General features: G+C 41.4%; 1 protein-coding gene across 1 annotated transcript; it reads left to right on the top strand.

The window, feature by feature from the left end:
• Positions 1 to 1,985: 1,985 nt before the first annotated feature.
• robo4 (roundabout, axon guidance receptor, homolog 4 (Drosophila)) lies at positions 1,986 to 22,267 on the top strand. Its single transcript, XM_054625138.1, has 19 exons — positions 1,986 to 2,296; positions 4,709 to 5,035; positions 6,200 to 6,357; positions 7,554 to 7,674; positions 8,406 to 8,544; positions 8,640 to 8,767; positions 10,476 to 10,591; positions 10,678 to 10,909; positions 11,039 to 11,160; positions 11,268 to 11,439; positions 11,563 to 11,760; positions 12,853 to 12,895; positions 13,186 to 13,298; positions 14,073 to 14,396; positions 14,562 to 14,666; positions 14,805 to 14,940; positions 16,676 to 16,909; positions 17,072 to 17,421; positions 20,975 to 22,267. The coding sequence occupies exons 1-19, from the start codon at positions 2,236 to 2,238 to the stop codon at positions 21,157 to 21,159; spliced, it is 3,264 nt and encodes a 1,087-aa protein (XP_054481113.1). The 5' UTR covers positions 1,986 to 2,235; the 3' UTR covers positions 21,160 to 22,267.
• Positions 22,268 to 24,142: the final 1,875 nt, after the last annotated feature.

Here is a 24,142-nt window from a genome sequence, read left to right on the forward strand (position 1 = left end):
AGAGCTACACTGCCTTTGAGCAAAGAGTAATTTAAGACGAAGATTTCACAGTCGACCAAATGTTTAAATGTCCTTTTGGTTTTGGTGCCATAGGGAAGCCATCTGCCTAAAGCCCCTATGGGAATCATAATCATGTTCTAACTGTGTGAAATGGGGGAAAAAGTGTTAACAGAACACAACACCGATCTGCTCACATCTTAAGGTTTGATTGCAAAAAACAATGCAACTTTAGAGATTCAACTAATTGATTAGAATTTGAAAAGATTCAACCGAAATGGAATGTAATTACAGGGTGTCAACACAGATTACTTCTTTTTGTTTTCAGGTAGCTTAAAAGCGTTTATTCATGTGGACAGCGCTTGTCGAAGCCTTTACAAAACACACTTGAATTACACTCAGAATTTACTCTGAAGTCACTTTTTATCGCATTCCTCACTATAGCTGACACTTTCTTTCTTTTTCTTATTCCGCCCCCGCCCTCCATGCTCGTTCCAATCCCTCTCCTGACCTCTGGTCTCGAGCCTGAAAGCGGGTCCCTTCCCTCGGCCCATCGCGGCACGGCATCATTCCCATTGGTTGTGTTGAGCCGGGACTCATCCTTCATCCTCTCTAAGGCTTTTTGTTGCAGACTGAAAGCTGGCCGATGCCGGGGCCATCAAACCCAAGTTGTTGGATCAATATAAACATCCATCACTTAGCCCGGGCCTTTCTGAGCCTCACAATGAGCCGCTCACTAAACAATGCTCCATTTATGTGAGCCATTGGAAGGAATGAACTGGCGGTAGCTCACTTATATCTTGCTCTTCCGTGATGGAATTTAGAACTCCGTTTTTATCCTTTTTTATTAAGCAAAAAGTTGCATTTCAGCTAAATTTCATTGCTTTTTATACTTTATACCAAAACAGCTCCTTTGTGTATTGCATTGTGGGACAACAGTGTCCACACAGTATGTAGTATTTATTTAACTAACTCGGTTTTCCCGGTCTGGATTAGTATAGAATAGGTTTAGAACACAAAACCAGTATATTTATGTACAAAGTTCAAGAAACTTTCTTTATAGTTCAGTGATTTCCGATAACAATACAAACTGCTTACTTACAGTTGAAGTTATTTGAGGTCTCATTGTATGAGTAAGAGATACATAATTTCCTTCTATTGTTTCGAGTCACAGGAGACTCTGAACTTCCTGTTTCCTAGCAGTGTTGACAGAGCTGCTGCCACACACTGTCAAAAACAAACCAACAAAAAACAGCCAAGATGGGAGAGCGGATTGTGTTTAAAGAGTAAAAATACAATATTCACTACAGACATTTTTTTATTTCATCTAATAATTGTGAAAAACACACTCACTATAACTGGGACTATTTGGCATACTTAAACACAGAGGATGCGAAATGTATGAAATACATAATTGTATTAAGTTAAACAAAGTAGCCAAATGCTCAAATAATATCAAAGCCAGAAGCCAAGTGTTATTTGAAGGTATTGCTTCAAATAACTGCAATTCACAGCATATTGATCCATTTTCTCTCTTTCCCATCCTCTCTTTTTTAATAAATATTGTTGCTGCATATTACTTTCCTTGCTGTCATGAACCCTCCCCTGTTTAATTTCACTATATTTCTGAAAAATCTTAAAAGCCTAAACTCTTCGTAATGAAATGCTGTCAATCCCAGAAAACCAGGTCAAAGGTTATTCGAGGCAAGTTTGGGTTTTTGACGGCCTTCATTACGCTTGATTTTGAAGAATAAATTGATTTGTTTTCCCAAATCCCTAATGTCCTGTAAAGCCAAACAAGCAGTATGGGATGAAGCAACATTTTTTTACTCACATTCTTTAAAAGATAGATGGCTGCTTTTATATTGTGAACTATGCGTGAGCTTCACAGGTAAAGTGCATTACAATGGAGTGTACGTTTGTCAATAGGATTTTATTTTGAAAACCCACCTGACAGGAAGCCCTAATGTCACTACGTTACCTTGACGTCGGTGAGTTCAGGGAGAGTCGGCTACGCGTTGAAGTTGACGCTGATATTCATTATGGGACGCTTTTTTTTTTTCAAGTGACGTTGGAAGTTAAATTTAAAAAGTGTTTGTAGTCAAAAAGCAAAGAAAAGAAGAGCAAACAGTGGTGGACGGAAGCTGGACTCTCACTTAAAGCACGCAGTAAGATAAAAACGCGATTTATCAGCGGGTTCCTGAAGCATCTCTGTGAAGAATAACTTGACTGTCAGTGATGACCTGCAGCGTGTTCATCATCATGTTGGCTTCAGTGTTTTCACGTCTTCTCCTGTCAGGTAAGTAGTTCTAAGTAAATATATGGTTCCTATATATTATCTAAGGACAACTAAAACAGTTACAGCAGGTTACACTCACATTGCAAACACACAGTAAGATCAATTAGATGTTTATTTGCTAAAGAACTGAGAAATAGGCCAACATCAGAAATCCTCACATCTACAGTGTCTCTACTAACTAAATGTACAGTTAAGTAATTATTTTTATTTCCTTCTATAACAAGGGGCCGCAACTACCAATTATTTATCTCTTATAGATTACTCTGAGATCATATTCTCAACGGATAGATTAATAGTTTGGTGTACAAAATGTCAGAAAATAGGGAACAAGTTGATATATTCATATTAAAAATAGCTTAAAGGAATGCACTATGCTAAATTCTGTATCATAACCATGATGCACTGGTGTTTTTGGCTGCATCTTCTCTTTCACTCTTTACTCAGTGGGGTTAAACAGGCTATTGTTGGCTGTCTTTTAAAGTTATTTCTGGCTATAGTGATTTAATGAAAATACTACACTGGTGATTGTCCCTGCCCATCTAAAGCAGCCAACAAATATTTGCCGAGTGTAAGATTATATTCAGTTCAGGTGTTTCTCAGAGCTCATGAGCATCTCCAGACTTTTGATATTTTTTGCTATCTTTTTGGCACCCTCTTTTATTTTGTAAGGATTTGGCTGTGCCTGGTTCTGAATTACACAGGCGGCATCTTTGAGGGTTCAACTGACTCTCCCAAATCCTTAAACCTTAGTGGCTTTTTTTAACATGAAGTGACTGCAACTTCATTTTTAACATTTTCTTTTAGTTTGTCAATGGTGAAATTCCACCTAGATAGCATCTTTTGTTCTGTTGCGGATATGCTGCTGATGTGGGAGTTCCAGTCTGCTTTTGTTGAGGGTCGATGTTCCCGAGACCCTCCAGCTTCCTCTCCTGTCAGGAAGCCGATCACAGTCTCCCCCGTTTCCCCTTCAATGTGGTCATCCAACTCCACGGGAAGCTCAAACAATAGCATTCCACTGCTGCCGGCCGCAAACACACATTGTTTGTTGGTAGCAGTGGCTTAAATGTGTTTGTTGTGGGAGTTGTGGAGCAAGTGAGATGAACTCAGATGTGGTGATGGATAGCGACTGGGTGCTGCTGTTCAGGTGTGGCTCTTCCATACAGAAAAAAAAAAAATCTTTACATTGTAGACTCCTATCCGCAGAAGAATGAGCTCAAGTTTGTACAGTAATTTGCTGGACTGGTTTCAGTTCCAGTTATGGTTTTAATTGTATCGGGTATCAGACACACAATGGCTTAGCCCACACCAAAGGGGTTTTAGGGCAAGCCCCCCCCCAACCCAGATAAATATATATCGTATTTAAAGGATTAGTTCTCTTTTCTTAAACCCTTTTGAAATAATGATAACATCATTTGGAAAATCATGATATTTTCCAAAGGGGAAAAAAAAATCATCCTGTTGAGCCTTTATTTTATTTTATATCTAAGTGTTCTCAAACTGTCTTCATCATACTGAAACCAGAACACAGAAGATGTTGAGGATGACTCATTTATTCAAATCACCTTAAAAGTGGCAAACATTTTCTGATGTTATTGTTTTTAATTTACATAACAGTTTGGCGTGAACAGCCTTACTCATTTTGAAACCTATTTTTGTTCTTCTACGCTGAGTGTTTAGCCGACCACCATAGCACTGTTATCAAATTAGCATTTGCCATCAGGAGAGAAAAAGCTGGATCCCTACTAAGACTTATTTCTGTCATCATGGAATAATCATGCTGTCCTTTCTTTAAGGCAACTTTAATGTATTTCTGTTGCTTTTTCAGCTTTTCTTAATTAGGGCTTGGCAATAATTCAAGACAATAATTTATCTTATATCAATGTAATCATATTGTGATGAAATCATTAATCAAGATATCGTTGTCTAAATTGGTAATAACAAGCACATGCTAACTCAAATTTCTGGCCATACCCAAGTGGGGTTATATCACTCTATTGTCTTAATACTATTGTCAATGTATAGCTGGAAATATATACGTATATATATTTTTTGCTTTATAATTTCAATTGAAACTTTTATGTTCATTTTGTACTTTATATTCAGTTCTTAATATAATGAGAAAATACTTTTCGTTTGTCAAGTTTGTCAAACAGGACAATTCAGAAAAACGGCTTTACCATGTGGTTATTTCATACAGACTATTTATTTAATGAACTACCAGAAACATACTATATTAACATGCTATATATTGTTATTTTGATATGAAATGACCTTTTTCAGAAAGGAAGACGTTAGCCGTTTCTCCCAGCCTTCTTCTTAACGACTACAGCATGCAGTTTGTCTCTGCTCTGCTACTAAATCTACACTTGGATGCTGTTAACAGTCTTTACAAAATCTCTTTCTCGTCCTAAGGTTCCAGAGTTCATGCACAGGAGACGCCGCCCCGCATCGTCCACCAGCCGGCCGACGTGGTGGTGAAAGTGGGGAATCCCGCCACGCTTTCCTGCCGGGCAGACGGCAGCCCCAAGCCGACCATTGAGTGGCTGCGGAACGGCCAGCCGCTGGAGACGGCAAGGGGAGAAGGACAGCTGCAGCCCATTGTCTTATCGGAGGGGAGCATCTTCTTCTTGAGCGTGGGGGGGGGCAGGCGAGGTCAGTCACATGAGGGCGTCTACACCTGCGTCGCCTGGAGCAGTGCGGGCAAGGCCACCAGCCGCAATGCATCGCTGTACATCGCAGGTGAGACGGGGATCCTGCTAGATAACCCATGCACATCTCTGATTAGTCACATCTTTAATTGTTCAAGTATGTGTGTTTGAACTAATTACCAAGTTATGTTATTTATGGTGTCATAGACATAAAGGTGACCAGTACCTGTATCTCCGGGCGTCAGAGATGAAGTCCTACTCACTCACACACACACACACACACACACACACACACACACACACACACACACACACACACACACACACACACACACACAGGAGGGCTGATGAGATGCATGTGGTGACAGGCAGAAAGAGATCAGGGGTCCAAAGTCAATGTTTGCTGTGCAGCAGGGGGTCAAACAGTGGTGCTAATGGACCTGAGGGCCTCACTGTTTACTCATCGGGGTCCCAATGAGGCCGTCGACATGCAGCAGCTTGTCTTTGCTTTAATTCTATCTCAGGAGGAATTTACCGTAAGTGGATGAAGTATTGGCTGTTATTACCCGTTTTCTTTTAAAGAAGAAAAGAACCTTAGTCACTCCGACATTTTCACTTGACACTTTATTAGCAGGCTTCTAAGGCTGTTTAACTGCCTTCCCTTGTAGCTGCTAATGAGTAAAGCCTCTAAGGCCATGTCCACATTAACCCGTTCTATATAGTTATTCTTAATGCTTGTCTTCGGGTTCGATTGCCCTCAAAACCAAAAGCAAAACGTTTTACGGAACGCAGTTTCAACAGAAACTCTTTAAGCTCAGACTCCAGCGGGGCCTCCAGCAGAGACCAGTCCACCATGGACCGACCCAGATCCTAGCCCCAACAGGAGGTGGAGAGCTCAGCCTGGAAGCAGTGGCTCCTCCTCCAGGAGCTGAGCTTCTCCTCTCTGCTCCTCTGGTCCCCGCTTGGAGCCAACAAGGACACCACGCTGCTGGAGACCCAGACCGTATTGCTGGGCCCGCTAGAGTGAAGGGAGGCACGGGAGAACCAGAACCAGGACTGAGCGGAGATGACTGTCAGACCCTACTGCAATAAAAATTAGATGTTTTTTAAAGGGACTCTGGTGCTCAGAAAATTCCAGCTTTTGTCCACAGGGGCCGCCAAAATCAACACAAAATGAAAGTTCCTCGGCGTAACTCTAACTTTCAGTTCTTACATGAGAGGTTTGTATGGACTGACCCTCACTCTGTTGTTGCAGTGCTGCAAGAAGAGTTCAGTTTGCAGCCCAGTGATGTGGAGGTGGCCGTGGGGGAGGTGGCTGTCTTAAACTGTGGCCCCCCGATGGGACACCCTGAACCTAATGTCATCTGGAAGAAGGATGGCTTGCCCATCAACAACATGGATCACCACTACACTGTAAGCCCCTCAGCCTTATCCACCATGTGATGAAAGTTTTACATTGTGTCTGAATAACAGAGAGAGTTTGAAGTAAGACCACCAACCTGGGAACATTTCTGCCATCACTAGTTTGAGCTGAGTTTGTAAATGAATGCGAAGGGAGCAGCAGGAGGTAAACAATGCACATTGTGTTTGCATTATAAAGAGCACTGTAATCAATTTGACGCTTAATTATCACATCTTATTCACACAGATTGTCTTTTATTTGTCTCCCTCGCTGGGGGGGGCGAAACAGAGGGAAAACTTACACTCTCTCCCTTTATCTTACATTTTCAAATATGCATGATGAAGTTATAAATCCAGCAAAGTGCCTTAAGACACAGCATGTGAGCAAATAAAAATGAAATGAATTGTGCTCTGTTGGGATTTTATTATGTTTTAAAAATCCAACAGTGATGCAGGGAAAGTAGAAAACTATCTTCTTTCTTCATATTATTACTTCTCAACACAAACTGTAGACCAGGTGCAAATATCATGCAGGCATTGTGTCTCTTTTTGTCACTGCTCTGTCATTTCTGAATGAAGATGTTGTATCAGACACCTGAACGACAAAAAGACATCACTTCAGAGATTAAATGAAACCACCTATGTTACATGTCCCACGTCTGAAAATGGGCTATAGGGTCTTCTGTTAGAGTGTGGTGATGTTCTGATGAACCGTGATGTCCAATCAGAAATGTATTGATTTATGTTGCAGTTTGATACATCATTGTTTGTTGAAATAACATGTGCGCATGTCACCCTAAACAGAGGGATAAACTCTGAATTAAAGCTAGGTCAAATTAATTTACTGTCTGACATATTTTATATTTTCTACACATCACATTACTTGGACAAAGTGTCCCTAGTTTAGTGGCTCCTAATCTGACAATGATATAAAAAAAATCAGCTGCTGGACATGGCAGCTGATTTATTGGTGACTGATATGATTATTTAAAATCCAACACAGAACTTTTTGTGGTTCGAATTGTCAGAATAGAAACTGTGAAATGATATAACTAATGTAGACCCAAGGTCATATAAAGCAGCACAAGGTCATATATCAGTACATTCTCGGAAATTGTGTATTACACTAAGTGCTTGGAGCCGTACACACCTCTCAGCTGAAGTGTATGTCTCTGATCCTGTGTTTCTGCACTGTGCTCGTGCTGTAGGAGCTGAGTGGGAAACTCATCATCGCTCCTGCAGAGAAGAACCACTCCGGTGCTTACGTGTGTTCGGCCAGCAACACTGTGGGAGTGAGGGAGAGCAGGGCGGCCCGGCTCTCTGTGCTGGGTGAGACCACGTTCCCATAACTACTTAGTAGTACTGCTCTAACAATATCACTTTATTACTCAGCTCCATGTGCTGAATGCAAAGAAAAGTACCGTACAGTAGGGTGCGGTACAGTGATATACAGTATGATACAGTGAGATACAGTATGATACAGTGAGATACAGTATGATACAGTGAGATACAGTATGGTACAGTGAGATACAGTGATACAGTATGATACAGTGAGCAACAGTGTGATACAGTGAGATACAGTATGATACAGTGAGATACAGTATGGTACAGTGTGATACAGTGAGATACAGTATGATACAGTGAGATACAGTATGATACAGTGAGATACAGTATGATACAGTGAGATACAGTATGGTACAGTGTGGTACAGTGCAGTACAGTGAGATACAGTGATGTACAGTGCAGTACAGTGAGATACAGTACAATACAGTGAGATACAGTAAGATACAGTGTGATACAGTGTGATACAGTACTTTACAGTGAGATACAGTGATGTGCAGTACAGTACAGTGAGATACAGAACAATACAGTGAGGTACAGTAAGATACAGTGTGATACAGTACTTTACAGTGAGGTACAGTGATGTGCAGTACAGTGAGATAGAGTGATGTACTGTACAGTACAGTGAGATACAGAACAATACAGTGAGGTACAGTACAGTAAGGTGTAGTACGGTGCAGTGCGGTACAGTACAGAGTTCCTCTTCTCTTCCACTGCAGCCAAGCCTGTGTTGATTTTGAAGCCAGAAAATGTGTCTGTGAGAATGGGGGAGTCTGCCCAGTTCTACTGCCAGGCTAAAGGTGACCCCCCACCTGCTGTGGTCTGGAGCAGAGAGCAGGGCCCACTGCCCAACGGCAGGTACTCCATTATGGCAATACACAGACATACACACTCCAATCATAGAGTGAACTTGAGTGAATGTTGAAAACTAACTGATCTACATGTGTGTATAGGTATCTTGTAAACCCAGACCAGACTCTCCAGATCCACTATGTGACAGCCCAGGATGCTGGGAAGTACTCCTGCACTGCTGTCAATGACGTAGGTGTGGTCACTGCCAGCGCACAGCTACGAGTTGAAGGTAAGATGATGTATGTTCCAAAATTTCTGGCATCACTGATCACATCAGTTCATAGTTTTGTTGCTTGCTGGCTGACTCAGGGAATACTGTTGCTGAACTTGTTTTTTTAGTCCACACTGGAAGTTGAAGTTAGATGGGACTCACCTGCCACTTAACAAATATGAAGGTATTATTAGAGCAAAACCCCTGAGCACCTGAGACGGTTCTATACTTTTTTTTGTCACTCCCACAAACACAACACAACAGTTACACTTTCTCAAACTCTTCATTTCAGGTGCACAAATTATTTTCTACAAATCACAAATTAAGAAACTCACGCTCACATTTCTGCTACAGTCAGAATATGGTGCAAAACACATTCACACAATGTCAAGTCGTGGGCAAAAATCCTTTTTTTCTTGTATATTTTTCCAGTACAAACACAAGTTAATTATTAAAAGTGCTTGAATCTGCCGCTACGAGTCTCAAATGCAGCTTTTTGGCTAACAAATGACAAGTTGACAAGTTACTGCTAGCTACAAATTCCACTGTCACAGGTGTTCGAGTGTTTTACTCCAATAATAATCATGCAAGTTTTGGTTCAACAAATGAAATGCAAACTGTTAATAAGGGGTTAAGAGCCATTCCGCCATTCAGGAGGCTGGATACAGGCTAATGTTGTCTAACAGATATTCACATGGTAAAGAGGAGCTTTACACTGTGCCCACAGCACCTCCTCACATCAGCCAAATTATCCTCTGAGATCTCAGATTTTCAGTGATTGGTACTGTTTATACCAGTAATCTGATTGGTTTTTTTTGCCAGGAGTCAGCCTTATAAACTATTTTAGTTTGAGTAAGTGTGACTTTACCCCCATTAAAGCGGAAAAATACTGCCGAACACTGTTTGTTTACAGCGTTACATCTACACGACCTTCATTAGGTTTATGGACATTAGAACAGTTCCATATATGTACCACTGGCAACACAACATCACACCAGACCCTGGTACAAACTGCACTGTGCGCTTTGTCTAAACCTACTATAAATTACTTTTATAGCCAGGAGAGACAAGTGAGAAAAGAAATTCCAGTGATCCACTTTTTAAATATGACTTATCTGTTAAGAGGAACAGGTGAAAAAAACTTTTGCCAGGATAATCATTTTCGGTTCCTTAATAACTTTTTTCATCAGTGAAGACAAGTTAAGAGTAATGCCTTGCTTTTTTTTTTGTCAGGACAATTGTGTTTTAATAGTGTTTGTTATTGTAATACTGATTTTTGCCAGAAGAGGCTAAAGTTCATCACTACCCCATGTTCTAAATAGGACTATCAATGCTCCTGTTTTCAGTGCTGTACTTCAGCCTCTTGTGGCCTCATGAGTTTTAAAACAATTTTTTTGCCAACTTTTTCCACAAATAATAAAAATATGGAGAAACTTTATCCTTTTTATCTTTGCAACTGTTTTTAAGTCATAGACACAGGGGAGAAAAGTATTAAGATTAGTGTTAGAAAATGGATCAACAGAAATAAAATTAAAGAAAAACGCAATTAAACATCAATATGTTTCTAGGTGACATAGTAGTTGCAAACATTCTCCTCTGGAGAGAGTAAGTTACAACCATAACATTTGCTTCAAGTATTATTGTGGGTTTTTGTTCCTGTCAAGTGTGTCCACCCTTTTAAATAAAAAAATATAGATATAAATAAATAAAACCCTTGTGTTTCCAGAGGCTACCACCACTAAACAGAGAGACCTCCACAAAGAGCTGTCAGCCCTGCGAGTTGCTCTGGAAAACGTCACCATCGTGGCCCCGGGGTCGAACATATCGCGAGTACAATGGAAGGTACGGGCAAGCTGATTCAGAGGGCTTTCAGAGACGGCATGAATATTTCAGGTGTATGATCCGTGTGGTGTTTTCTCTCCGACCAGCTCCAGTCCCTCCCAGCTCAGCCTCACTACCTCGACGGCTTTGAGGTGCTCTATCGCTCCCTGCTGCCGGCCAGCTCTGACTGGGCAGCAAAGAAGGTGGCTCTGCCCAGCTTCCAGGCTCCGGTGGGCCCCTTGAAGAGGGGCTACAAGTACGAGTTCAAAGTCCGACCCTATGGCAGCAACTTGTATGGGAGGGAGAGCAACACCCGGCACCTCAGAGTCCCCGAGACGGGTGAGGAATGATCCCATTTAAGAATATATATATATTTTTTTTTGCTTTCTTCTGTGTTTTACTGGACTTGAATATACTGTACAGGTATGTTTAGAGGATAACAGTGAACTCCCCCTCCTCTTTATGCAGTGCCCAGTGCCTCTCCACTGGCTGTATCCATTACAGTGAGCCATGAGCAGAATAACACCATCCATTTAAGCTGGGGGCCTCCTCCTTATGAAACCCACAACGGCATCATACAGGGATACCAGGTATTACTGGACAACACTTCCTGACACCAACGTGTAGAATCACAATATATCACAATATGCTGCCTTTGTGCACGAGCTGTAGCACTTCATGCACTCTGTTTCTCCAGGTGTTTTGTGTGGAGTCGGAGGAGCAGCAGTACCAGAACTGGACAGTGGACAGCAGCCAACACAACCTGGACATCTCTACCCTCAAACCAGGGAGACGGTATTGGATCACCATAGCAGCTGTCAACGGGGCTGGAGTGGGAATGCTGAGTGACCCTCATGGATTTGTCATCAGTGAGCAAAAGGGCACATACAAACATTTAGCTGTTCATTTCTCTATCAGGACAGTGTAATCGAACCACTTCACAGAGGAGAAGTTACATATCTGATTTAATCTGCTTTCTATTTACCTCTCAGACCCACAAATAGGCGGTCAACCCGAGTCAGACGGTCAAAAACGGGATCTGTCCCAGGTCCTGGCCCTGCTTCAGGACCCAGTGTTGATCGGCAGCATTGGCGCCCTCCTGTGGTGCATTTTGATGGTTGGGGCTGTCTACCTCTTCAGACGCCACAGCAGGACAGGCCACCTGATTCCAGGACGTGGCAGAGCTAAAGGTAGGTCGGCACACAGCGTTAATGTCCACCACATTAAAGTTTGCTCATATTCAAAAGGTTAAAACTGAGTCTCAGTCACATCTGTAGGACTTCAAGTCTGTGATTACATCATGTCAAAATGACTAGAGAGCTGTTCTATATATCAATTCAGATACTGTACTTAAGAACAACTTTGAGTATTTCCATTTTATGTTACTCATCTCAGAGGTTAATATTGTACTATTTACTCAAATACATCTCACAGGTAAATATTGTACTTTTACTCCACTACATCTCAGAGGTAAATATTGTACTTTTTACTCCACTACATCTCAGAGGTAAATATTGTACTTTTTACTCCACTACATCTCAGAGGTAAATATTCTACTATTTACTGGACTACATCTCAGAAGTAAATATTGTACCAGTTACTCAACTACAACCAACTCAAGTTATGAAACACATCAAGGGAGAAATGCATGAATAAAGAATTCATTATTCAAAAAAGGACAAAACAAGAATATAGGAAGGGGGATACAAGACAAAATTAGGAGAATGACAGTTGTTCTTGTTAAATTATGAGCAGGTCAAACCCACAGACACACAACTCATTCCTTTGGTCAGGATCCATAGTCAGGAGGACATCAGTCAAGGTTTCAGGGGGGTGATTGGGGAAATCTAATTTGGAAAATCGAAAGAGGCGAGGGTTAGATAAGCGATGTTTGTATAAGAGCCCAGTAAAATCATAAATCATATAAATCCTTAATAGCTCCTATGCGGTTACTCGACCAAGTTCAGAATGAAAAATCTCTACTTGAAGGTTTGAAAAAGTGATTTTTTGGTTATTGGAGCAGGAAAACATGATAACTCTAAATCAGATCTATATTTTCAGAGCGTTAGTCAAAACTGGATTGGTTTTAACATATGTGGAAGGAGGATCCCTCCTATATAAAGGAGGGCTAACCCAGCCCTATGTTTGGGGAGTACAATGAACACTTTTACTCATAATTTTACGTATAAAACATATTTACTTTAACTCAAGCAGGTAAAGGATCTGAATTATTTCTCCACAGATGGCTATAAATTTGTGTACCATTGTGTGTTTGTTTTTAGGTTTGCGCAGACTAGCCAGTGAAGATCTCATCATAAAACACAGGTAATGTGCAAAGAATTTACAGAGCTTGGTGATGACAAATATTGTTTCATGTGAAATGTAGTCCAAACTGCCAAAAATCAATGTGGTTATATTATACTCTATGTAAGTACATCTGATACTTCTGATGCCTACTGGCATTGACTTACACAATAGTGAAGTGCCGTGGAAGCAGTAATCTTTATAGTTTTAGTTCAGATTGAATAACTCTACTAGTCCATTAGTAGTTTTACTACAATACTAAAGCATTGTAAAACGTCTCAAATCCTTTCCCTGTGCTGCCTCCTCCACAGGATGGCAGCTCCAGACTCCCCCTGGATCTCTGGAGGCTGGAGACCAGCCTTCAACCAGAAGTACCAGGATTTATGGGCCCATGGTCAGAAACATCCAGGACTCAGGGGCACCAGTGAGTACCGATTGTCACATCTTAGGAGTGTCAAAACAACGGATTACTGGCTGAGCTGGTGTGCCAACACTTGATATATAAGCTTGTCTATCCAACTGAGGATGACGTGGACGATTTGGTTGATTTGGGTAGCTGGAGTTAGACATTGCAGGCTCCTGGCCTGGGTGCTTTCACACCTCACCTGTTTGGTTTGATATGAACGCTGTCAATCAAACTCTGGTGGCAACCAATTAAAAGCATGCTGTCAGTCGGCTTCCAGGTGGATGCCTTGTGTTTGGGTTTTTACATGAATTCAAAAGCCTAATCATTATTAAATCCATCCGCTTCATCTTCTGCGGTTAATAGCCTGTATTTATACAAGATCATTTGGTAACCATGGTAACTCCTGTACTTATCAGCACGTAATTGCAGTTTAAACAGAGGTGTGTTGAGCTTGTGTCCTACTCAGTTTACTTTAGCGGTTACCCATTTAAAAATGAGTGAATCATATGGCCACATAGTAACTACCCTCTTGTAATATTTTTGTAAACAATACCTCTTTCTTTAATCCCGTTACTAACTGTGTGTCACTATTCATGATACACGATGTCCAGTTGCTGTCTCCACTCATAATATACTCAGAACCAGTATTTGTTGGTGAGAATAAGCCAGTGTGACCAGAACGAAAAGGCAACAATGTGGGTTCTTTTCAGAATGAACTGAACTAGAGTTGTGAAATACACTTTGTCAGTTTACCTATAATATTTCAGTACATTTTCATCCATGTTTTGTTAGGCCTCCCGGCCTCCTGGAAGGACCTCGGCCGCGTGGACTCGGCCGTCCCCATTGTGACGGACAGCTGCGGCGTTTATGGCACTTTCTACGTGGACCTGATGGGAGGCGGCCTCAAGACCTTCAACAGCCCAGGGCATCGCCCCAGGATGGCTCACGGTCCGCCCCATCAGCAAGGTGCCGAGACCATCCAGATATTCCCCCAGCCCGTCGCCAAGACCCCGCCCCTCGAAAGCCGGGAGGCGCTGCCATGGAAACAGGCCATACGGCCCCAGCCCAAGATGGGTGTGCTCAGGGAGTCGTGGGAAAAAAGCCACAGCAAGCAAGGTGAAGAGTGGTGGATAGAATGTGATGCTAATATCATGGCTAACTTCTCAGCACGTCACTGATGACGTGCAGACAGCAATATAGCTTTGGTTAGAATATTTTACAATGTATCAACAAAGGATGTTGGGTAATGTGTCCTGGATTGACTTAATTGTTTCCCCCCAGAGTTGCATGCAGTGAACAGCGTCCCCACAGTGCCGACCAGGAACCAGGCCTGTACATCCAGACTCTACAAGCAGAGACTCAGTCACGTACCTTCAGGCAGGCACGGTAAGATGACAAAGTCCATACATACATCCATATTTTTTGTCCGTATCTAAATAAGCTACACATTTTATCATTACACAGTTGCAGTTTATTAGTAAGTCTGTATTCTTTTATTTCAACTTGTCCCATGTTTTTGTCCAGAGTGTGATAAAGTTTCCGGCTGCCCTCGCCTTCTGCATTACTCTGCATCATTACACCTAATGGACATGCTGCCCCCCCCACCACCAATGCCCGCAGAGGACACCACGGACACACACAGCCTCACCTCAGATGAAGGGTAAGAGGCACACACACACGAACACGAACATCATGCTGTATTGAATAAGACTTGAAACTACGATTGAGACCACAAACTCATGTTTACTTAGGTAAAAAATCAAGTTAGAAGCGGGGTCAATTATTCATAGACTTCTATATAATCAGACTTCTCTCGTCATTAGAAAGAATGCAAGTTTAAGGCACTACGCAATGTTCTTCACTTTTCTGAGTATAAAATAAAGAATAGGTATATTGATGTGAGGAATGTATTACAGCGCACAGAAGTCATGGTTAATAATAATATATAAAGGTTTCATTTTTAAAAAGCACAAAATGTTTAGAATAAAAAGTTAATGGTAAATAATTCAAAGTTTGATACTTCCTGTACTGTGTAAAAATGTTTGCACACACACACACACACACACACACACAGACAGACTGACTGACTGACACTGACTGACTGACACTGACACTGACTGACTGACTGACTGACTGACTGACTGACACTGACAGATGACTAGACTGGGTGCTGGAGGTTTGAAAAGAGGCATCACTTATTTTCTAGATTCCCATGAAGGAGTAGTGTGATGTTAGAAAACAGGACTCAGGGTCAATCTGATTTATGGGTGCTGAATTGCTGAGGTTTATGTCAAAACAGTCATGCCTTTCTATTCCAGTTCATTTCAGTTTAGCTCTAGACATGAGATGAAAACACAAGGCTTTCCTGCTGTACATCATCTCTTACTGGAGGTAACCTAAACTTCCTTCCTTTGGTTTGTTTCTGTCCTGTTGAGAGGTCCAAGAAATGGCCATACTTTAGTGGAGACACCCAAGATGGGAAAAAACGATAAGGATCTCGTTTGAAGACATACGTCTGTGAATTAAAATCATAGGAAGTTTCTGTTTGGGGAAAAATGGGGGATTCTTTATATTAAGTAGAGACAGACGACTTAAAAGCAATTTGTTTGTCAGTATCAACTGAGGAAACGAGAAATAGTGTCAGGTCCAAGTACCTCAAGAGATTAGTTATGATGTCCGTCACTGGTGAAACCTGGTGTATAAAAGATGAATTTATCTGTATGAAATCATTTTAAAATGTGCTTAGTCCGAGTGCGGTTCACTTTTCGTATGAACCTATGCAATAAGTAGATTTTTATTCATATAAAGAAACTGGTATCTATAATTGAATTGTATGTTATTTAAAATTTGAAGCAGATTGATCCTAAAATTATTATTTAGATCCCAACATTGACAGCAGTTCAGCTGTCAGGTGCAGATTTTAGACCCAAATGAAGGAATAATGTGGTTGAAATAAAAAGACCCTCCCACCATAGTCTGCCTGTAACATTTGAGTCACTATACAAGCACGCCATCTGATCCGTGATCTCATTTAGAAGTGTTGCTGATGTGTGTGTTGATTTATAGCTTTCGTTTCCTAATATTTATATATTCCTTGTGGAATAAGGGAAAGCAATTCCTGTTACTAAATAACCGTTCAGTGTGTTATTACTGTCCTACACGTAATGTTCTGACTTAGCATTTATCTTTAGAGCTGCTACAAGTTTACATTTTGTTTCTCTTTTAAGGAATGTATTAACATTTTCCAGTAAAATACGTTTTTTTGCTCTCGTTCCAACCGTTATGTGGAATAAAGACGACTCTGAGACCCTCCATGTCTTACATGAGTGCATTGTTATGATCCCGACTGACAGAGAGGACTTGTCTCACACACTCTTCTCTCTCATCTCCCTCAGCTCCAGTCGTTCTACGAAGCTCACAGGGGACACAGACTCCTTCCAGTCAGTGTGTGCTGCTTCAGATCGCTGTGGGCAACCACGAGCCACCAACCCCGCCCACAGCCGCCACTCCTACAGCCACCTGTCTGCTACGTCCTACTCCACGTCAGTGGATGGAGAACAGGGCGGCACGCTGACGGCACAGGAAGCAGCCCAGTATCTGGAGCTCAGCCCGAAACCTGAGAGATGCAGGTAGAGATGCAGCACAGCTGGTTGGTTCTGATCCCAGCTCACATTTCTTGTGTTTTAGAAGCAACAACTGTTATTGTGTAGATGTTCACACTGTCTTTTCCCTGCCAGTTTCAGTCAGAACATATATTCATCTGATCATGTCGCCTCTCTCTCTGTCAACAGTGCCCTGCCTGAGCAGCACCCCTCCTTGCCTCACCCCTTCTTCCCCACCCTGGGCTACATCTGCGGCCCAGTCTGCTCCAGTCAGCAGGAAGGCGGCCCTGCCTACGGTGAGCTGGAGGTCCCGCACATCGCCTTGCGACACGCCGGCCTCCGGAGCACACCATCCTCCTGCTACAGTGAATGGGACAGCTCGCTGTGGAACACCTGGAGCTCCGTCACAGACAGCAACATGGCCAGCGCTCGCACCAGCCTCATCAGCTCCGTGGACAGCTGCTACACCAGTGACAGCGCACACTTCGCCCGCCTGCTGGCGGCGGCGGCGGAGAGCGTGAGTGGAGCCTCTCTGTCAGGTAAGCAGAGGAGGAAACGCTTTTGTCTTTTACTGAGCTATGCTCATTATAAAAACACATCATTAAATGGTTCCTCAACAGGTTCTGCTCAGTCTGTAAAAACAGGAGTGTGATCCTTTTCACCTCCACAGCAGGACGGTGTATGTTGGCTTGAGTCAAAATAAACTATAGTGTGTGTGTTCATTGAAGGAACATGTCACCCATCAAACAACGTGGCTCATTTATGTATTTTGAATGGAGCCCTATGCCACAAAGGAAGAAGATATATAAGGCTTGTTACGCACAATCAATATTGAATATCTGCAGACTTCTCCTTTAAGACAGTGGTTGAAATAATGTGCAATTTGATAACAATATTTTTTAGAGGTAAAATGATCAAGTAAACCATGACCAAAAAACAAAACAATGTTTAGCATAATTTGGTTTAGCATATACATGTTTTTTTGTGCTATTCTATCGTTTTGTGACCAGTTAGATTCGTTTCGCAGTGGTTGGGAACCACTTCTTTTAAACAATGTGTTTTTATGTGTTTATGGCTGCAACTATAAGAAAACTAAATGGTAAGTATATCGACAGAAAAATAATAATCAATTGTTTTGATGAATCAGAAGTGTTTTTTAAATGCAAAAATGGCCGAAATGCTTTTTTTCAGCCTCTCTCATATGGATATTTCTAGTTTTCAAAACAATTAATCAATTAATCTAGAAAATAATTGACAGATTAATCAATAATGAAAATAAGCCCTAGATGCAGCATTAGTGTCATTTTAACTGTCAAACAAAACCACTGAAACAACAAAGGGCTATTGCTAAAAACCCTCCTCAGACAGAGGATCCTGTCCTGTTGTGTGTTCTGCATTTTCCCACTAGATGGGGCCCTCTGTCTATGAATGATCTCTACTATTGACATGCAGCCTCGTAGGCGGAGAATGGATGAGCATACAGGAAATATGATGAAGGTAGTTCTGAGGGTTCTCATCATTGTTAGGGCGCAGATTCTAAATCACTGTAAAGAAGACCAAGGTAGAGGTTAGAGAGAGTGTGAGCACATACTGTAGTTACATGTCACTGTAAGTCAATGGTGCGTGTGTCTTTGGTGTAGGAGGCAAGGATATTAAGTCTAACATCTAAGGTGTCCCCAGGCAATTACTTAAGACCTTTCAGCATATTGAACCTCCAGATGATTCCCAGCTCATCACTCACTCTGCTCTCCATCTGCAGGCAGCCTTCAGCTTTTTTTTTTCCACTGACCAAAACTCTCACTTTTGACTGTTCTGTGCCTCTGCTATCCTTCACACATGCAGAGGTGCAATGGTAAAACCTCCTGAGTGCAGCCTTCTGCAGGTGATAATGCAGTCACACAATGTAGCTCATAATAATATGGGTTCAAAAGCCCCAGATCAGATGACACCGACCCCCGAATGGCAACTCTCTTACCCAGAGCTGAAGCAACTTTTCATCTTTTAGATTTGTAGACTCGTATGTAAGGGTGCTCCGATCAGGAGTGTGGGCTCGATCACCAATCACTGGGAGCAGTATCGACCAATCACCTTAACAGAGTCTATTTAAAGCTTTCTATTTATCGTGTACCAGGATTTATTTATTGAACTGCTTTTACAAAAATTGTATATTAATTATTACAATGAGGAGTGAGAAAGGATGATTATGAACAACTTTTTATTCATTGGCAGCAAATATGTGCAACATATTTCACTTTCTCTATTAAGCAGAAGTTCTCCTCTCCGTCCGTAACGTAAACTTACATTACATTACATTACAGTCATTTAGCAGACGCTTTTATCCAAAGCGACTTACAGGAAGTGTATTCAACATAGGTATTCAAGAGAACTACTAGTCACCAGAAGTCATAAGTGCATCTCCTTTCTTAAACAAGCATCTCAAAGCATAAACCAGAGCAAAAGTACAGTGCAGAGGCAAATTACTACGAAAACAATAATTGCAACAGACTAATCCGAATATAGTAAGTGCTACAAACTGATACGAATAGAATAAGTGCAGTAAACAAATACAAATTCAATAAGTGCAGCGAACTACGTAAGTGCAGCAACTAATACGGCAATAAGGAAGGCTCAGGGTAGTACTTCTTGAAGAGGTGAGTTTTCAGCCTGCGCCTAAAGATGGGCAGCGACTCTGCTGTCCTGACGTCAGTGGGGAGTTCATCTTAAGAATGCCTAGGTTCTGTACAGACGTCTGCCACTTTGTTGTCACAATGCTGTAAGTGGAAGTGTAGTAGGGCTGCATGGTGGTGTAGTGGCTAGCACTGTCACCGTACAGCAAGAGGTTGGATCCCCGGGTTGGACGGTCCTTCTGTGTGGAGTTTGCATGTTCTCCCCGTGTCAGCGTGGGTTCTCTCCGGGTTCTCCGGCTTAGGTTAGGTTAATTGCTGACTCTAAAATGTAACGATAGGTGTGATGTGAGCGTGAATGTTGGTTGTCTGTCTATATGTGTTGGTCCTGTAACCTGTTGCCTTCAGCTGGGATGGAAACAGGCTTTGAACGTGTGTCCTCTGGACAGACAGCATAAGCAGGACTACTGAGTGTCCGTCTGGGAGTAGAGACACTACTTCATGTCTCTGTTACCCACAGCTGGGTGAGGGGAGGCTGAGTCGGTCACTCTCTCTCTCTCCCCTTAGTACCAGCTAGCTTTGAAAACTCCACCTGTTCCTGGACATGACTCCCCTTCAAATGATGACTTCCTTGGTGTTGACACGTTTTGAGTTCCTCCACAGACCCTGCACATTAATGGTCTTTTTCAGACACCTGGTAGAACGACCAAACCTGTAAAGCCATATAAACGGACTGTGTCTCACGTCATTTGATGGGTTCTTCTGATTGACCACTGATCAAACTATGTAGAATGAATATGGGCCGAGCGATCGGAGCACCCAAAAATCGTATGCATCAAATCAAGAGTTAAGCCTTTCATGCATGTGACTTTTTGTTTAGTGGGCCTTCACATGAGTGGATCTTGATCGCAAGGTCTAAAGATATATACAAAATACTGTCTGTATATTTTTTTATTGAACACAATAAAAAAAAAAATATTTCGGTTTTACATTGAACTATCAACACTAAGGGTAGGTGTGCTTGTGTAAACACTTGTCTTGAAGGATAAAACCATTCAAATGAAAACAATTTAGCAGCAGGAACATGCTAGTTTCAGAGTGGAACCCATTGAGTTGGCAGATCCTCTATAGCTTGAATCCTTCAGCTGAGAATAAACTATTATTATTCCTGGACAGCTACATCTTTCTTGAATGTATTTGAAATATAATGCTACTTTCAGAATCCAGAGCGAGGCTGTTGTGAATCAGCGATGTTTGTCATGGTGCCTCCGACATATTGGAATAGTTCCATTGTCAGCAACAGACAGCAGCTTCAAAGGAGCTTCCAGATGAGCTTTTCCTCAGAGAATCAGCATGAAAAAGCTGCTCCTCAGAGAAGTGTTCACTCGTTCTGTTACCTTCTCCACAGGCCAAAAGGTTTCTGTTTCAAAACAATGAAATGCATGTTGTCCCCGTCTTCTGTCTTTAGACTTCTCCCCTCCAGCCTCCCCCCTCAGCGCTTCGTACCCCTCATTCCGTGCGGAGTGCGACTCGTTCGGCGAGCTGGAGCCGGTTCCTGCGTGGGACTGGAGCTCGGCCTGGGTGGAGGAAATGGAGGCTCGGTACAGAGCGCACTATCCCGGCAGGAACGGCAGCAGACCCTTCGACGCTTAGGGACCCCGCCGGGGAGAGGGACAGATACAACGTCACTGACACATCTCACAGCTAAATGGACAGAATTGCAAGACAAGACGGACGGACATGATTATTTTTGAGAGTGCTTGAATTTTTTTAGGTCTAATTAATTCAGGGTTTCATATCCCAAACAAGAGTAAATAAATATCTGGATTTTAAATATAATTGGAGCCAGCTCCTTGATGTTTGAGACACGTACGCTTGTAGATCTGTAATAGTTTTCCCAATTTACCTCAGGGCAGTCCGGCTACTATTTTTCACCCTTCAAATGACTTCTTTTCAGTTTCTAAAGTTTCCCTCCCTCTTCGTAAACTCTCAGCTCATTAGAGAAAAGGATAATGAGAGACTTCCCTCGGGATGTTCTCACCCAGTGGGTTTTTGAAAAAGGCCAGAAAGACACAAAGACAGGATGCGAGATGGTGAGAAAGCAGTCATTAGGGAAGAAGACACGTTTGTTTCTTATTGTCATATGTTTGTTGAGAGATTTTATTTGGGCCTCCAAATAGAGCTTGGCATAGAGATTATGTACAGACTGTTCTCACTCATGTCATGTGTATATATTCAGCATATTCAACAAATGTTATTTAAAGAATTTAAAACACATTCCAAATCATTTTCTGCCTTTCCAGATTATTTTTGGGTTATTTCATTTACATTCTTTTATATTTTAAGATTTTTTTTACTTTATACACTGTCCATTTTTTTTATGTTTGTATCAGACAAAACATTCTGTAGGTCAGAATAGCAAAAGTAGAAAAAGTAATTGTTTAAAAGTCGTTTTGTTCTCAATTAATTGAACTTACTTGAGGTTTTACCTTAAAATAACTTTAATTTTAGGAAACATTCAACAAAAGATATTGTACAAGTTATGCTGCAGTAATTAGTCTTTGCATGCTTGATGATGTATTAATTAGAGATTCACTAATGGTGGTAGATTGGAAGTTTTACATTTTGTAAGAATTTTTATTTTGTTCACATTACAGATGTATTTTAAAGTTTACATTTTTTTAATTGGTTGAAATCAAGTTGTACATTTTGCAAGGATTTTACATTTGGATCTGTGAAATAAAGGTTCCCCTCGTGTTACATGTTGTCTGCAACAATGTTTGACTGAAGCTCAACTTATTTTCGTCCTACATTTTATTTTGAAACATATCCGCATTTTCTTGTATAGGGTTTTTCACTTGAAAGTGTTAGTGTATCACTGTTTCACTCTCTGTGGGAGTGAAGAAGGTGAGGTTTGCGTCTCACACTGTCCTCTGTGGCCTGTGGGCGGGGTTTCTGTTGACCCCTGCTCTTCCTGATGACTACATGGAGCAGGAAGGTGATGCTAAGAACTCATCTGTTGGACTTGATTAACCAAGACAAACAATGCTGCTGCTCCTGATTATGGCTGCTAATTACAAACCCGTTGGAGAGAATAATTAAACCTTCTTCTATGTGTGTGTCTATACAGAGACAGGAAGTGTGATTTTGACTCTGTAGTGGAATGTTAATAATGGCTCATCTCCAAAAGAAAGAAAAGTTTCCATGTAACTCGCTGTTTAAAGCAGATTACCTGCAAACACTTGATGTTTCAGTCAAACTTTGCCTCAGAGCTTTTCTTCCTAATACTCATAATAATGAGTATTAGGAAGAAAAGCTCTGAGGCCCAGCAGATATTTCAATCTGTATCTTATCTAATATGATTTCCTCAATGACTTTGTGTTCAGGATGAGTGTTCTTCATGCAGCTGCAAAGCACAACACGCTCTTTTCAGAGTATCGGCATCTTGTATCTGGGTCGCTGGGGCTACCGGGCCAATTTTCATTTAAGTTGATAAGAGCTCCTCTCCTCGTCCAACAATTAAGATTGTGCCCTTTATGATTTAATTTCATTTAATTATTATAAACTCTACAGTTTTTCTGAAAACAGGTTTATATTTTTAACCATGTTAGTTTTCAAACACATAATTTCCGTCTTTTTGAACAAGGTTTTCCAAAATCAAACACAATAAGACTCACTAGAATAATAAATAATGATAAAGTTTCACATGATTGCAGCATTAATCTTCTCATGCATATTCAGATTAACAGAGGCAGAGTATCTGACATAAATGATGAAGGGCTGGTCCACAGTGTAGTGCAGTCATAGTTACCATATGACCACATTGTACTATTTATAACTTTAACTTTGTTTTTTGCTTATTTAATTTAAATTAAATGTTAAACAGGCCCTATTATGCTATTTTCTGGGTGCATATTTTTATCTCAAGTTACAGTTACAACATGTTTACATGCGTTAATGCTCATAATCCACCTTGTTTTTCTCATCCTGGCTCTCCTGCAGCATCTCTTCTCACCCTCTCTCTGAAATGCTCCGTTGTAGCACTTGCTCCTCCCTCCAGAAAGCATCGTCTGCTCTGATTAGTCAGCTAGCCCGATCTGTTGTGATTGGTCAACGTTTCACATTTAAAAAAACTCTTCCTCCGGAGCACCAGCTCTCATTTTTGTTGTTTGAGGGCCAAACTAGCCGGAAGGAGTTTTATGTCACTTCCATAACATTATGACCTCATAAAGTTACAGAAGTGAAGGAGAGAATTCAATGGAGCCGTTTCAGTCAGCTCAGGAGCAGTGATTCTGAGGGGGAGGGTAACTCCTTTTAGGCGTGGACTTCAGGTTTTACACTCTACAGACCTTTGACATGTACAACAATATATATAATACACTAAAGAAGAGGGGAAAAGTGGAAAAGCAAAATAGTGCCACTTTAAGAGAAATCATTGGAGGTCTTTCAGGTGCTGTAACATTTCCCTCTCAGGTGGTGTAAACTACATCATTGAACATCCTGCAAAATCATGTCAAACTGTTAAACTCTTAGTGTGAGACTCACTGCAGACAACCTGTGCTACAGTTTACTACAGTTTTAGCTTCGCAAATATCTGCAACCAAGTTTCTAACTCTCCTTATGAACTTAAACCGTT

Source organism: Anoplopoma fimbria, chromosome 24 (genome assembly GCF_027596085.1).
Source record: "Anoplopoma fimbria isolate UVic2021 breed Golden Eagle Sablefish chromosome 24, Afim_UVic_2022, whole genome shotgun sequence".
Lineage (NCBI taxonomy): Eukaryota > Metazoa > Chordata > Actinopteri > Perciformes > Anoplopomatidae > Anoplopoma > Anoplopoma fimbria.

Coding starts and splice junctions, on each gene's coding strand:
- robo4 (XM_054625138.1), top strand. CDS start 2,236: ATGACCTGCAGCGTGTTCATCATCATGTTGGCTTCAGTGTTTTCACGT. Junction 2,297..4,708: donor TTCACGTCTTCTCCTGTCAG/GTAAGTAGTTCT, acceptor TCTCGTCCTAAG/GTTCCAGAGTTCATGCACAG. Junction 11,440..11,562: donor CCCTCATGGATTTGTCATCA/GTGAGCAAAAGG, acceptor TTTACCTCTCAG/ACCCACAAATAGGCGGTCAA.